This window comes from Amaranthus tricolor, chromosome 14 (assembly GCF_026212465.1).
Source record: "Amaranthus tricolor cultivar Red isolate AtriRed21 chromosome 14, ASM2621246v1, whole genome shotgun sequence".
Classification (NCBI taxonomy): domain Eukaryota; kingdom Viridiplantae; phylum Streptophyta; class Magnoliopsida; order Caryophyllales; family Amaranthaceae; genus Amaranthus; species Amaranthus tricolor.
In genome coordinates, this window is record NC_080060.1 from 12,667,271 (window position 1) to 12,684,558 (window position 17,288).

Genomic DNA, 17,288 nt, shown 5'->3' on the forward strand with positions numbered 1-17,288 from the left:
GCGAACGGTCTTCTAGTTTCTTTGTTTCATGCTATGCTCGAAACAACTTTGTAAGAGGTAGTTTTTGTTTGTTCAACTTCAGATGAAACAAGGTTTAAGCTTCCTGTGACATTTTCTCTCCCCCCTGCTTCGAGGAAGAAAAAGGCTAGCTGTTTTGTATTCACAAAGGGTGTTCAGATGCATTTTATGGAGCTGCCAGACAACATTAAAGGCTCGTTTGTGAAAAGAGCAAGGCATTAATAGGATGATGTAGAGTGCCCTAGAGGTAGGAAGTATTTCTTTTGCTTTAATTAATTTGCGTACTTGCTTTTGTGGGAAAGGTTTAAATTCTTTTATGATATGTCTATTTAGTCAGATATTCTTATTTGTTAGCTTTTTAATTGATACACTTTCCATTTTTGGTGATTTTATTTATTTAATACAGTTTTATAAATTTAATCAAAGTAATTAACCGTAATTAATACAATCCTATACTAATGACGTTTTAAAATTTAGTCAAAGTAATTAACCGTAATTAAATTGAATTTATAATAGGAAGATTCTTATTTGTTAGCTTTTTAATAGTGTAGGTAAGTTAAACCCAAAATCATCTGATATATTAATCATCTGGTAAGTTAAATCCAATATATTATATGTTAATAAAATAATTAATTATATTTCATTATAGAATGTTAAAAAAAACTTTGGTGTATCACAAAGTTCGAAATTACATTTTCATTTTTGAGTAAAGCCTCTTATATATTTTTTTTCCGATGATTGAAAAGTTCTTGATTTTTCTATCACTTTGATTTTGACTTTATAAATAGATGATTTGTTTATTAGTTCATAAAAGCTAGATATTTTTGCATTATGCTAATAAATTTTTGTATCAAAATAAACAAGTCTTTTATTACAAATTCATCGGTACTTAAAGCTAAAACTGATTTACCATAGGTATTAGTTGTAAACAAAGGATTCACAAGCAAAAATAAATAAGTTGCACCGGTAACCAAAATAAATGAAGCTAGTCCAAGTAAATAACAGTGATTCGAAATATTGGCAAATCACCCTTATGTGGAAGAATTTGATACGGTGGTGCTTTTAGAATTTAAATTTATCCTTTTTAAACTTTATTTAATATATTGGCATTTATTTTGTGTTTTTATATTAATTTACAAATTACAGTGATTGATTAGGAATTTTTGTAATTATAAGACTAACATTTTAGAAGTTACATGATTATATATAAAAGGAATTAAATTATTAATTAGCAGGAGGATACAAGTTAAGATCTAGCAGCTCTAACTCTAATCATCTTCCATTAACAACTTAGGTCTTAATGCTCTATAACATCATGATCACCATCGATGTTATGAACAACATCAGTATTAAGATGGATGTTGGTGATCCTTAACGCATGTACATTTGAATGAGGGAGTCATTTGAATCAGGTACTCCCTCATCCAGGCTATAACTACCCGTCTTGTAACTTAACATAAGTCGATTACTACTGGAGGAAAAATAGCTGAATTTGCCTCCTGAAATTTGATTCTGTGCTATCGCAAAACAAATATATACCTCCTTTTCATATGCCAGTATTGAAAAATCAACAAATTTGTACCTACACCAAAAAAACTATTAAAAGTAAAAAATGCATCATAAAGAATTGCTCCAATTTTATGTTTAACCACAATATTCTATATCAAAATGGTGACAACCATCCTTAAAAATGGTGGAACCTTAATTCAAGAAACAACTATGAAAAAATCTGCAATAGATGAAGTAATAGAAACTTGCAACCTCCTGTATGGATCCAAACTGTATCACGTCTCACAACTCAACTGAAACAAGAAAAATTGTTTGCACAGCTATCATGGCTCTGGCAATAAAATATTTGACACTGTTAATGTCGAGACCTCAATTGAAATATAATATACACATGAATAGCACATTAGAAAGTAGCATTATTAACAATTGGATTATCTCCAATTACCACAAATTGAGGTTAGATTTTACTGATATCATTCATATTATTTCGGAGTAACAAAATTTGTAATACAAAAATACATGAGATAGTGCGTACCTGCAAGCCTCCTTAAGCATAGACATAAAAAAAAGAGAATATACATGAATTTTAGAATAGTTACAACAGAGATAGTCCTCAAATTGCTCAAACTCTAGATATCAAGGGTGCACTCAAAAGAAGTATACAGAGGGATACAGAAAAGAATCCTATTATACTAAAAAATTTAAGTTAAATGAAATCATGAATTAAATTTCAACCTGATCCAAGATCAAATACGTTATCTCATGAGCCGATTGCTTTAGTTCTTGAAGTACTTGGTTTTAATCCTTTTAAATCTGAATTTGTTACATGTCTAACTTGGGTTGAAGATTAAGTGAAGCTACATATATATTGGTTGGACGTCACTTTGATAGGTCCAAGTTTAGTTATGTTTTTTAAAGTCTTTTTACCACTTAAATCTGATTAATTAGCTACTGCATGCTTAGGGAACAACTTAAATCAGCCTAATGCATGCTTTGGAGGCTATTTAATGTTATTTTGTGAGTTCCAATGCTTGTTCCCCATGCTTGGACGTCCCACCTTAATTTCTCTTGCTTTTTAGCTTCCTTTTGCTGTTGTAACTCTATTTAAAGAGAGCTATTCATGAATGAAAGTTCAGACTTATTTTATGAATCAACCTTTGTGTTTTCTTCTTGCCTATCTTTGTGTTTGTCCAAGGTTAACAAGAGTTCTTTAATACTTTGAGTGTGTTCTTGAGTATTAAACTAGGGGAGATTGAGTTTGTCTTGTCTCTAGCCTAAATACTATTGTATTGAGTTTGTTCTTGTGCTTTGGTTGTCCTATTTTCATTCAAATATACATTCTGTCCAAATTACTTCTTCTTTCTTTTCTTTTGTCCTTCTCCTTCCTTAATCATTTAGGAAGTCTTGAATTAGCATTTACATCATTTGGTATCAGAGCTTTGGTATTTTAAAGAGTGTTTCAAAGTGTTAATTCATTCAAAATAAACACAAAATATCAGACTTGCTGTTGTGTTGCTTTCGGTTTTTCGTTTTTTTTTTTAAAAAAAAAAAAAAAAAAAAAAAAAAAAAAAAAAACTATGGCTGAAGAAAACCTCGCTGAGCTATTGAGATCAATCAATTTGAGGTTAGAAAGAATGGAGAAAAAAAATGAAGAGCGTGAGATTGAAAAACAAAAGCAAGATACAAGAATGGATGCTATGGCTGATATGCTTTTAAAAGCTACAAGAAAAATTGGTGAGATTGAAAATGAGGATTCTAGTAGTGGAAATAATTATAAATCTTTTGATGAAGATAGGGGGCTTAGAATTGATCTTCCAGAATTTGATGGAGGTCATGATAGCGAATCATTTCTTGATTGGCTAAGGCAAATTGAAACCGTGTTTGAATATAAGGAGTATGATGATAAAAAGAAGTTTAAGCTTGCTGTTCTTAAACTCACTAAACTTGCTGCCTTATGGTACGAAAATGTTAAAGCAAATAGAAGAAGAGAAGGAAAAAATAAAATGGACTCTTGGGAAAAATTTAAAAAAAAGATGAGGGATAAATGGGTGAGTAAGGAGTATGAGCAGGAGCAATACTTGAAACTTACACATCTTTCACAAGAAAATGAGATGAGTGTGGAAGAATACATTAGAGAGTTTGAAAAACTATGTTTGATTTGTGATTTGCAAGAGAAGGAAGCCTTTAAAATTGCTCGTTTCATTAAAGGGCTGTCCAAAAATATTTGTAGAAAAGTGGAAGTTACTCATTATGCTTCTTTTAGTGATGTTTGCAAATTGGCTTTGAAATATGAAGCACAATCCAAGGAAGAGAAAGAGAAGGAAAAGCCTAAGTTTCCTTACAAAGGTACTTCGAAGTTTACTCCTTCCAACTCAAAAGGGAGTACTTTTCAAAGTAAGGCTTTCCCATCTAGTTTTATAAGCGAAAAATCAAAAGAAAAGGCTATTGTGTCGCCTAGTGAACTTGCAACAAGGAGGAAATGTTTTAAATGTCATGGAAGAGGACATATTGCTAGTGAATGTCCTAGCAAGGCTGTTTTAACATCTACTCAGTGTGCTATTATGGATGAAGAGGAAAAAATGTATAATTTTGTGGCAAATGAAGTGGAAGATTTGGAGGATGATTATGAGGAGGAAATACAACCAGAAGATGAGTACAATATGATGGTGGTTCGAAAAGTGCTATTTAGTGAGCCACAAGCTGATTTGAAGCAACGCCACAATTTGTTTCATACTAGATGCAAAATTGGAGAGAAGACTTGCAATGTTATAGTTGATAGTGGTGCACAAACTGATGTAGTATCATCTGAAGTTGTGAGTAAGCTGAAGTTAGCTACTAGAGATCATGAAGAACCTTACAAGTTGAATTGGTTGAATGATAGCACTGGAATAAGGGTGAGGAAGCAAGCTTTGGTTTCTTATTCTATTGGAGGCTTTGAAGATGAAAGATGGTGCGATGTAATTCCCATGGATGCTTGTCACTTGTTGCTTGGAAGACCATGGCAATTTGATCACAATTCGGAGCATAGAGGAAAAAGTAATGAGTATATTGTAACAAAAAAAGATGGTAGAAAAGTCAAATTAATTCCCTTACCCCCTAAAGTTGCTAAGAAAGAAAAAGACAAAAGCAACTATCTTGTAACATGTAATGAGTTTGAAAAAATAGTGGATGAATATGGTGGTGGTTATGCTTTGGTTCTAAGGACCAAAGATCAGATTAGTACTTCTTGTGATAACTCATCTTCCTTAAATGAGTTATTAGAAGAGTACAAAGATGTATTTCCAAATGACTTGCCCAAGGGCCTCCCACCAATAAGAGGCATTGAGCACGCCATTGACTTGATTCCTGGAGCACCTTTGCCAAATAAAGCTGCTTATAGATGTAACCCCGAGGAAAGTAAAGAGCTTGAGAGGCAAGTGAGTGAGTTGATTGAAAGGGGCTACGTGAGAGAAAGTCTTAGTCCTTGTGCTGTCCCTGCCCTTTTAGTGCCTAAGAAAGATGGCACTTGGAGAATGTGTGTAGATAGTAGATCCATAAATAACATAACCATCAAATACCGTTTTCCTATGCCTAGGTTGCAAGATATGCTTGATGAATTAAGTGGAGCCTTAGTCTTTTCAAAAATAGATTTAAGGAGTGGTTATCATCAAATGAGAATAAGGGAAGGGGATGAATGGAAAACTGCTTTTAAAACAAAACAAGGGTTATATGAGTGGTTAGTGATGCCATTTGGGCTTTGCAATGCTCCAAGTTCTTTCATGAGGTTAATGAATGAGGTTCTCCGTCCTTTTCTTAATAATTTTGTTGTTGTTTACTTGGATGATATTCTAGTGTATAGTAAAAACAATGAAGACCATATGGTGCATTTGAAGAGGTTGTTTGAAAAATTGAGGGAAGTAAAGTTGTATGGAAAGCTTGAGAAGTGTTTTTTCATGACCCCTAGTGTGTCATTTTTGGGATACATTGTGACTAGAGAAGGAGTGCAAGTAGATCCAGAAAAGGTTAAGGCAGTTAAGTCTTGGTTGGCTCCAACCAATGTGCATGAGGTAAGGAGTTTTCATGGACTTGCTTCTTTCTATAGGCGGTTCATTAGAAACTTCTCTTCTATTATGGCTCCCATTACCGAGTTAACAAAAAAGGGTGAATTTGAATGGACTGAAAATGCTCAAAGGGCTTTTGATAAAGTCAAATACATGCTTTGCAATGCACCTATACTTGTTCTCCCTGATTTTAACAACGTGTTTGAAGTAGAGTGTGATGCAAGTGGGGTTGGAATAGGGGCTGTCCTTATTCAAGAAAAGAAGCCAGTAAGTTTCTTTAGTGAGAAGTTAAGTGAGGCTAAATTGAATTACTCTACTTATGATCGTGAATTTTATGCCATCGTTAGAGCTCTTGATCATTGGTCTCATTACCTTAGACCAAAACCCTTTGTTCTTCATTCTGATCATGAGGCTTTAAAATTCATAAATGGGCAACAAAAACTTAATAAAAGACATGCAAAGTGGGTAGAATTTCTTCAATCATTTACCTTTAGCTCCAAATATAAAGATGGAAAAAGTAATATTGTAGCTGATGCTTTATCTCGAAGAGCATACTTGCTTTCTATGGTGGATGCTAAGGTTTTGGGTTTTGAACAACTCAAGGAGTATTACAAAGATGATCCTGATTTTGCTAATGAATTTCCAAAGCCATCGAAAGATTACGTTGATCAAGATGGTTATCTTTTTAAAGGTAACAAGTTGTGTGTTCCTAAAGGTGGCATTCGTGAATTGTTGGTAAGAGAAGTTCATAGTGGTGGATTGGCTGGTCATTTTGGCATTCAAAAGACTCTTGATATTCTTGGTGAGCATTTCTATTGGCCAAGGATGATCAGGGATGTTACTTTAGTTGTGGAGAGATGTGCTACATGTCAAAAGTCAAAAGGGCATTTCACAAAGGGGCTTTATACTCCATTACCTGTTCCAGATTCTCCTTGGGAAAGTGTTAGCATGGATTTCATTGTTGGGCTACCGCGGACTCAAAGGGGTAGAGATAGCATTATGGTGGTGGTAGATAGATTTTCCAAAATGGCTCATTTTGTAGCTTGTAATAAAACAGATGATGCAGTAAAAGTGGCTGAATTGTACTTCAAGGAAATTGTCAAACTACATGGCATTCCTCGAAGTATAGTTTCGGATAGAGACTCCAAGTTTTTAAGTCACTTTTGGAGGACCCTATGGAAGTTGGTTGGTACCAAGTTACTATTTAGCACCTCTCATCATCCCCAAACTGATGGGCAAACAGAGGTGACAAATAGAACTTTGGGTGCTTTGTTACGTGGTCTTGTGAGCAAAACGCAGGAAGATTGGGACATGAAACTAGCCCATGCGGAGTTTGCTTACAATAGGGCTCATTCTTTAACTACTTCTCGTTCTCCTTTTGAAGTAGTGTATGGAGTGAATCCATTTGTGCCTGTTGATTTGATTCCCTTGCTGAAAACTAATATGGTAGAAAAAGATGCAAAAAAGAGGGTGGAAACCTTTCAAAAAACCTGTGAGCAAGTAAAGAAAAGAATTGAGGAGATGAATAAAAAATACCAAGAGAGAGCAAACAAAAAAAGGAAACAACCCATATTTAACCCTGGGGATTTGGTTTGGCTTCATTTGAGAAAAGAGAGATTTCCGAAGCTTCGCAAAAACAAGCTCATGCCTCGTTCTGATGGTCCGTTTAAAGTACTTGAGAGGGTAAATGATAATGCATACAAGATTGAACTTCCTGATGAGTTGATGGGTGTTAGTGCTACTTTTAATGTGGGCGATTTGTCACCGTACTTGGATGATTCAAGTTTGAGGACAAACTCTTCAAAAGAAGGAGAGAATGATCCAAGATCAAATACATTATCTCATGAGCCGATTGCTTTAGTTCTTGAAGTACTTGGTTTTAATCCTTTTAAATCTGAATTTGTTACATGTCTAACTTGGGTTGAAGATTAAGTGAAGCTACATATATATTGGTTGGACGTCACTTTGATAGGTCCAAGTTTAGTTATGTTTTTTAAAGTCTTTTTACCACTTAAATCTGATTAATTAGCTACTGCATGCTTAGGGAACAACTTAAATCAGCCTAATGCATGCTTTGGAGGCTATTTAATGTTGTTTTGTGAGTTCCAATGCTTGTTCCCCATGCTTGGACGTCCCACCTTAATTTCTCTTGCTTTTTAGCTTCCTTTTGCTGTTGTAACTCTATTTAAAGAGAGCTATTCATGAATGAAAGTTCAGACTTATTTTATGAATCAACCTTTGTGTTTTCTTCTTGCCTATCTTTGTGTTTGTCCAAGGTTAACAAGAGTTCTTTAATACTTTGAGTGTGTTCTTGAGTATTAAACTAGGGGAGATTGAGTTTGTCTTGTCTCTAGCCTAAATACTATTGTATTGAGTTTGTTCTTGTGCTTTGGTTGTCCTATTTTCATTCAAATATACATTCTGTCCAAATTACTTCTTCTTTCTTTTCTTTTGTCCTTCTCCTTCCTTAATCATTTAGGAAGTCTTGAATTAGCATTTACATCACAACCATGAGTGTTGAATCGAATTTGTTTCACATTATGCGGGTAGTTTGACGATCGTCTCAGCCAACACTTTAATAGCGGTAAGCTAAAAGAACCTTACAATATGGTGAAGATCCGATGATGCGTGCAATATTTTTCGAACTCGAAGCCATATATATGTCGTTCCCAATATGAGTATGCCTTTCAAGGAAATGGAAATCACATGAAGCAAGTTGCGAGATTTAATAACGAATACTCAACTAACACTACAAGAAAAATCATTTTTAGCAACAAGTTTTAGCAACGACAATTTTTTTTCTCGTTGCGAAAAATAAAAGTTGTTGCAAAATCCATTATTGCTATAAATAAAAATTAACTTTCCACCTCTTGAACTATTTTCGTGGGTTAGAACACATCTCTAGCAACAACTATTTTTGTAGCTAAAATTAAAATAGTCATTTGCAATAGCATATTTCGTTGCAAAAACTTATTGAATATATTGATATAACAATGTCGTTGCCAAAAACCTCATAGTATTATTTTTAAAAGAAATTGATTTTTATTGTGCATAGTATCTCACCCAAAACAGCGCATAGTATCTCCCTCTCACCCAAACCACGACATTAGTATCTGCCTCACACCCAAACAGCGCCCGTATCCCTCACCCAAAACTTTCTGCATAGCCAACCGCCGCACAGCCCCAACGTAGAGTGCCCGACGACCATGGTGGTTGTAAGAGTGATCTCTTTGCTTCACACAATAGCCAAATCAGGCACATAATCGAGATGGGTAGCTCTCAACCTCTTTAGTTCTCATTTGTTCAATTGAATGGACTTAAATTTTGGTTCTTTCATTTTAAATATAATTGATGATTTTTTTTAAGAAAATTTTATGTGGTTAGATTTATTATTTGGATGTTTCTTTGGTTATAATTTTCTGGGTTTTGCCCTTAAACTCAATCAATCGCCATTCACTCTTTAATGTTGACGGAAATCACACTATGAAATTACTCAATTGTTGATGTTTAGGACCCAACATTTGCATCCTGCTTTAATTAAGAGTAGCAACCTAACTGTAGGATCTGAAAATAATTTCACGCATAATTGTTTTTGCTTGCTAGACTCATGTTTAGGTGAAGTATGGTTATGACTTATGACAAGTTAATTTCCTTCCTGATCTGGTTACCAATGTTCTGGATTCTGCTGTTCATCTTTGTGATTTCAGTTCAGCCATCCAAAACTCCGAGAAGCTATGTCTGACTTAATTTTATAATTTTTATTTCAGGACGTTGCTCTTACAGACTTCCTCCAACACATCCCATAAGGTTGGCTCTTTCTCTCAACTTCTCAGTGTTCAACTTCTCAACTTCTCAATTCTGCTGATAAAGCTTGTAGCATGGCTAAACAGGTAAATATGTCTGTTTCATTCTAAAGTTTTTATGGTTGAAGTATTTTTCATTTTTGGAGTAGATAATAACCCCGCATGAACTTGTTTTCGTTTCACCCCCCACTTATCTTAATGTGGATGATACTATTGAGTGTAGCTCTTATATATTGATGCTAGAAGGATTGTGCTTTCCATTGTAGATTTGTACCTCTAAATAACGTTTATGGACTTCTTGCAGTTTGCATTGGATTCTATGTAGGAGCTTCCCAAAGTTTTTGATTTTATTATTTGATCACAAAAGATGGACTTGTTATCATTGATGCTCTTTATAATTGTCTACTACTCTTGTAGTCCTATATTAAGTGTTGAAGTAGGTAAATATTTTGCAGAGTTGAATTAGTGATACCGAGAGTAGAAAGTTTCCCTTAGGGGCCTTCGTGGATTAAGTGTAAAACGGAGGAAATAGTGAGAGAAAATTTATGGAAATTTTATAGACTTCGATTGATAGTGAAAGAGGAGGATAAAGTATAGTAATCTTTTATCCTTCTAGAAAATCTTGGCTTGCACATTTTTCATCCCACCAATGCCAATCATTACTACTATCTTCACCACCTCCATCCTCATACCCACCCCCAAGGTGTAGAAAATAAGAAACAAAGTAACCCACAAAAAGTACCCCAAGGTGTAGAGAAGAACAGGGATTTGATGCACTTGGACGCAAATCTACAGCCTATTTCGGCTGGAAAGAAGATGTGGAGTATTTTGGACTGTTCTGTCGTCAAGCTCAGAATCGATCTTAAGGGGTATAGTTTAATTTGTTCATGTGGCATTCATGTGTGTTAAAACTTTTGTGATTTCTTCGAGTTTGCTATCTGCTATTTATCTTCACATTCTTGTACAGCTGGTATATTGTACAGCTGGTATGTGTTTCGGACTTTGATTGTGATGAATTGGTGTTCTGCTGTCATCCGCTTGCTGTTGCTGCCTTCTGCTCTGCTGCTGCTTCCATCTGATGCTGCTGCTACCGTAGCTGCTGCTGCTGTTGATGGTGCTGTCATTGCTACTGCTGCCGTTGATGTTACTGCTGCTGCCGTTGCTGCAGTGTGCCATCTGAAGCTGCTGCGTGCGTGTACTAATGTTCTAAGGCTTGGTTGATTCCTCTAGTTAGACATGGGTGGTGTGTACTAATGTTCTAAGAAGCTGTTTGATATTTTTTTAGACGTGCATATATATGTATTTCTCTTGTTATTAATATATAATTTTTATATTGTTGGTTCTATATAAATTATATAACGATAATATTTTACAATGATTTTAGTTTGTTGCCAAAGGAATTGGTTTTTCTTGTGGTGTAACTGATTACTTAAATGCTCATCTAACATAATAGCTCATCAAATTATCAGACCGCTATTCTTCGCAAGACATTTACATGTACTGACTACCTGGAGAAAAAGAGAGTATGTAGAGAAGTTTAAAAGTAGGAAATTTTTTCCAAGGAAGTTCGTGAAGGCAATGCGAACATTCTACATGCAAAAATAGAAATGTTTATTATTGTCAAAAATAGCAGCTTCAAATTATTAAAGAAGAAAGGACATTAAGGTTAGTTACAGTTTCAGTTAGACACAAGGCACAGCTTGTGGGACACAGCCATAGCAACAGAACAAATAGTAAACAAAAGGAGTGAACTATACTTCACATGTAAACAGACAACTGACATGCTTATGTACCAGACTCAAAGGTCAACAAAAGACTTTCTGTACAAAAGTGACGGGGCAAGAGTGTAGGTGACGAAGAAAACCACAAAAGAAAAAAAATAAATACCTAAAGACGGCCAATGACTTTTTCTGGAGCCTTAACTTTCTTGTCTTTTGAGTCTGTATTCTTGGCTTCTTGCTTTATGGAGGAAATTTCATAATCATCATGTTGAACTACAAAACAGCCAAATTAAGCTAAATGACCAACTTTGAAGAATGTTCATTTCAAGTTGGAAAACCCATGAAAACCAATTATAAACCAATTACATAAAAAATTAACACAAATTACAAACCAATTTTCTTCAACCTTAATTTAGAAGAATTTTCATTTTCAACAAATCAGAAAGAACATCAGAACACGAAGACGAGCAATTCGAAGAATTCCCAGCTTGAACAGGGATAAATTGCTGACCTTGAAAATTTGTGGGTATAGAATTGAAAGGTCTAGCAATAAAAAGATCTCCATCCCATTTCATTTATGAACTTTCCATCAGTTGCGCTACAACATCAGTCCCAAAACCAAGGAGGAAAAAAAAGACAACCAACAAACAAATAAAAAGAATCCAGCAAATAAGAGTTAATCACCAGGCATATATGACAGTCTAGTCAAAGACATACACAGACCACACAAAACTCAGTCTGGTCTTAAGTAGACCACCTTATATGAATGCATGGGTCATTTACTTCAATCTTTGGTTTACCTTAAACTTACCTTCAATACATATGGGAATATGAACACTAAAACTTTCAGCTTCAAATGCTCAATACAAGATAAGCATCTCCATTACCAAATATTTACAGGACAAATACCACAGGATTTTCTCGCTAATATTCAACCCAGAGAACTGACCTCTTTTCTTTAGCTCGTTTTTCTACAAAAATCTTGCTACATATTTCTTTTCTCGGAGTTCCAATTAAATTTTTATATACATCTTTTTGGAAAACTTTACCTTAGAAGTTCGCCTCCATTCACCCACTCTTATTCACTTCCCTCCCTTAAACATTGTTCCAAAAGAAAATGGAGCAAGTCATTTGAGACAGCAGGAGTGATAAGTAATAGAGAGATCAATTATTAGAAAGGAATCCATATACAAAAGAACTTTCACGAAAAAAAAGAATCATGCATTCTAGCCACTATGAAGCAATTTATCTACAAAATGAAGATATACCAAATGTCAATTGTAGCTTAGAAGCTAAAACTGAACTTTAGCTATATACAAATAACCTCAAAACAGAAATTTGAAAACTCTTTTCTGATCCTTTAATGAAGCTTTCAATAAATTGATTGAGTGCTTGATTTATACCCTTCAATTTCATATGGTTCTTAATTTGTTTGATGATGCTTTGAATTCCGGCATTTGGGTGCAAAAATGTGTTTATTGTAAGGCAATACAGGCATCTGTAAAAGGTTGGTGAATTGGGGAGAGGTTTGCAGTTGTTGAAACTAATGGAGGAGAGAAAACTTGGGTTTAATGTGTTTATAATGTTTTGATTAGTGGTTTGTGTTAGGAAAAAATAACTACTACTGAGTAATGACTCAATCAATAAATTATACACTAAAACAACCATAAAGAGAGATTAAACAACAAAGATATTATCAACAACAAAGATATTATAAACTGGGTATGTTTGATTTCTTCAAATTAGCCACCAATTTTCAATTTCTCACAGAATTTTCAACAGCAAAAATATTAAATTTTGTTTCTGATTCAAAGCCTACAAAACAATACTTTCAAAGATTGAAGAAATTGAGTAGCACTTCAAAACTTGACTCAAAGTTGAGTTTTCTTCAGGTCTTTACATATGTTAATCTTTACATATATATCTGATGCGAGTATGGGGTTGAAAACTCAAAGAACCTGATAAATCCTTCCAAGAACAATGCCAAGATTGATCTTGAACAAACGCCACACGATAAGCCTTCTGTTCTGAATGAACAGAAGGTGGCCAGAACAATTCTGATGAATGGTTCTGTGCCTTGGATAGAAACAAATTGGCCTTATATCAACCAATTGGCCTCTTCCTCACACTAATATTAAGATTCACTCTCTTAACCCTCGTGGAACAAACCGAATGTCTCTTTGTTTCACTCACAAAGAACTCACCCAGGCAAAGGAAATTGCAAGGCAATTTACTTGAAGGAATTTGTCATTAACAATCTGTGTATTTTTCATACAAATGAGAGGATCCCTTTATATAGGAATTCCAAGGAAAAAAAAATAACGGCTATAACAAGGATTAACTAACACATTTTAAAGAGCACGTGATAGGCACGTTTGTTTTAAAACAGAAACAGAAATCAGAAATTATGCTAAGTATGCTTCCAGCTCTTCCAGTTCTGATCTGTCTGACAGGGGACCTTCAGATCCCTTTTTTGGTGTCTTACTGTGATCGTTAGGAGGCACTTAAGGTCTTGTTGGATAGGTCTGTGTATAGAGATTCCATTTCTACCCTCCATGTCCTCCAAGATGCGTGGGTTAGCTCTGGACAACCCTTGCAAGGTAGGCTGGTCGGCAGATTTGTTGGATTGTCTGTTCTGCTATTTGTTGGCTTTGAACCAAGCTTCTGTTATGTCTGATGGTTGCTGGGAGACCTTCTGTTGTTCCCTCCTGGACTTGCCATGTCTTGATACTCATGCTTGGTCCAGCTTGGAGGTAGGCTTCCTTAGTTTTCGTGCTAAGCTCAGTAAGTTCAGTTTCAGCAAGTGTGTTGTTGATCCAATTATGCTCTTCATGGTTTGTCTTGGATTGTAGGTTGTTTATAATTGGATCATGGTCCAACCCTTACATAGCATTAAGACCTGATCCAAGCATACATGGATCAATATCTGCCAACGCTAAGTTCAACCATATAAGAAAACCCATCGAGTGAAAGCTGTACGTTTGTTGATAAATTCCTCGAAGCTTTCAGTAAAGCTTAAGAACTTTTTACAATGCTTAAGTGTGTCAATAACGTCCAAATAAGATACCATCCCAGCATCCTCCACATTAAAGTACTTCTTAGCAAACCCACGCAAGCTATGGCGATGAGTACCAATTTCTTCCATAAATTTTCCACATTCCTTCAAACTTGTTTTTACATCTTCCCATGCACCATTTTTCTCATGCGTCTCAATTGCTTTACGCAGTTCTATAACTTTATTCATGTATTTATCCGTCTCATCCATGAGTTTTGCAACCTTATCCACATCCCTTTTAAGGTATTGAAGTAGATCATATGATTGCATCAGAGCTGGAGGGTGTACTGGAGGAAGGGATGCTCCGTATATCAGCTCAACAATGAGATTTGAACGAATTAAAGAAATTCCTTTTTTACATAAACTCTTTTCAGGATCACCATCTGAGTTTTGGTAATATACATACAATACATCGTCTACTTCTATGTAATCTAAAAGCACAACAGCATGATAAGCTTTGCCCCAAACTTTTTTCCCCTTATCATCAAAACAAAAAAGAATATCATCAATGTGATCCCCCAAACCATGGTATATCCCATCTCCATTAATCTTATAATCCTTTCTAACTTGAAACACTCCAACCACAGGGCATGTATTCAAAAACATCTTTATAGTATCCTCCCACTTCATTCCTTTAGAGGCTAAGGGGTCAGCAAACATGCATTCTTGAATACAATGGTTCAACTCATTCCAAAGGGGAGCACCATCAATTGTTGCTGATTTTATAAGGTCAGCAGGTTTCCAACGAGTTTTTCCAGGAAATTTTGCTTTAAGGTCACTTCTCCACTTAACATGGTCAAAAAGACAAACACCTATGTGATTGACTAATTCGGTTGGTTTAGGTGTAAGTGAATATAACAGCCTTAGTTGATAATCTAAAGCCTTAACAGCTGCAGCAAAACTACACTGACAATATTCTTGTTGAATTGGAGGCAGAATTATTTGTATGCCTCTCGATGTTTCATGTCTTATTAGATGACATGTAAGTTTGACCTACAAACAAATATAGAAATATTTGATTCTTAAGCTATAGGTTGTGCATCAATTACATGAGATCAATAACATATTCTTAATTCAAATCTAAAAATAAAGCTGAAATAAGAAAAAACATGACAAAAGTGATACAAATTTCAAATAATGATATGTTAAAACATTGACACCAAAGTGAATCAATCAACTCCGTTTATTACCTAGTAGAATACACTATTCTAAAATAGGAATCTTCAAAACGAAAAACCAAAAGAGAGAAGAGAAGTTCATGCATATTTAATAAATGAAACATCATTATTTTTTGTTCATTTTAAAATTAAACAAAATTTTCAATTTTCACAATAATCAACTCCCTTTGATTTTTCATTCTGTTTTTTTTTTTACTCAAATATCAGCGGCATGGCTCAAGTGCGTCGAGTAGAATGGCGCGAGTGGATTGAGCGACCCTTCTAAAGCTTCTGACTATTTTTCACACACATTCTGAAATAGTTGTCTTATATATTTTGTCTTGGCCAGACAACCTTTAAAGACATATGCCTTTGTTCATCATGCTTATAAATACTCTAACATCTAATTATTCACTTTAATAAATTGATGGTGTTCATCAAATCGATAGGAAGGAATAGGTTTAAGCTGAGAAAAATACAAAATTACATACCCTCAATTTGGCATCTAAATCAGCGTAAAATTCATTATCAGCTTTCATTTTTGGCACTTCTTCCATATTCGTAATCACTGCAAAATACAAAGCAAAGTTATATTAATGGACACACCACAAAATACAATCAAAATAAGAACAATTCCACACTAATGGCTCAACTTAACTTGTTCTTTGGAGGGAAAGGGATGTCTTGATGAGGGTAAAGGGGGTTTTGAATGAATTTAGGGACTTCGACCTATAATCGCCAACTCAGGCAACAAAAAAATTTGTTCTCTATTATCAGATCATGCTACTTACTCCCTCTTGCTACATTTCTTCTAAACATGTTTGCTAAGCAATATTTCTATTCTTGATTTCTCTAATTATATATAGTAAAAAATTCTAAAAAGTTGTTATTAATAAAATTTTCCTTGAAAGGAATCAAACGAGATCCCACTTGATAATGTTTTAAATTATAGATTAAGAATAAAATATAAAAAGGAAGAGTTGTGAATATTGTCGATCTCTCTTACTTCCTCGGTCCCTTGATATAACCTACACTTTCCTTTAAGTTTGTACTTAAATATAAGCTACCTTTCCTTCAATAGAAGGGAATCTCACTTTCCACACATATATTCAACCACTTATTTCACTTTTTCATTCTTTCTCATAATTTTAACCATTAATTCTACCATTATAAAACAAAAACATTCACTATTCTTAATAAACATCAATTTTCTCTTTGTAACTTATAATCGAGGACAGAGGAAGTATGTAGCAAGATAATAAATGAACAAAGAGAATATAACTTAGTACTGTTAGTGACACCGTAGTAGATCTGTACCTACCTTATACCCCTTTTATACCAAAATGCGAACATTGCTAATAACACCCACATACTACTAGTTACACCCTTAATTAAAGTGCTAATAACACTACTAATCTACGAATCCCTATTATTACATACTTTTTCGACTTTTTCCACGTGGTAGAAAAACGTTTTTTTTATCTACTTGGTAATATTGAGCTTCTACTTTTCTAGGTGTTGGATAACAGGTTAAGATGTTTTTGGTTAAATTAAGCACTAATCATAGTTTGACCTTCATTAATCTTGAACTAACTATGATAATCTAAACTAACTTAATAAACATTAATTTTTAAATTTATATATCAGAAAATCTTTGAATAATTTAAAAATCTAAAAGATCAATTAATGACGTTTTTATCCAACGTAACGATATTTTTTTCAACTAACCTTATGGGGCATGTATTTTGAAAATGCAGCCGAAATGAGTACTTATTTGACTATTCAATTTTAATTTGGTTTAGTTAGGTTTGATCAAAGTCAAGTTAAGATTAGTGTAAGTCAAACTATGAGTATCGCTTAATTGAACGAAAAACTTCACTTTTTGTGTACCATATGGAAAAGTAAAAAGATCAAGGAAATCATGTGGATTATATAAAAAAAAAATTGTATAACCAGTGGAAAGGCCAAAAGTTTTACCTAAAATT

General features: G+C 34.3%; 1 protein-coding gene across 7 annotated transcripts in view; it reads right to left on the minus strand.

Moving 5' to 3' along the window:
* Positions 1 to 748: 748 nt before the first annotated feature.
* Positions 749 to 17,288, minus strand: part of LOC130799564 (uncharacterized) — a 32,761-nt gene continuing 16,221 nt past the window's right edge. The window contains exons 1-4 of one of the 7 annotated variants that reach the window (XR_009039305.1): positions 15,795 to 15,874; positions 11,258 to 11,364; positions 1,780 to 1,820; positions 749 to 1,600 (exon numbers count right to left, since the gene is read on the minus strand). Coding sequence is in view for 1 of the 7 variants with exons in the window: in XM_057662696.1 (XP_057518679.1) it covers positions 14,033 to 15,139; positions 15,795 to 15,860 (1,173 nt within the window). In the remaining 6 variants the exon portion in view is untranslated. The other 6 variants (XR_009039301.1, XR_009039303.1, XR_009039302.1 and 3 more) reach the window with 6 other exon arrangements.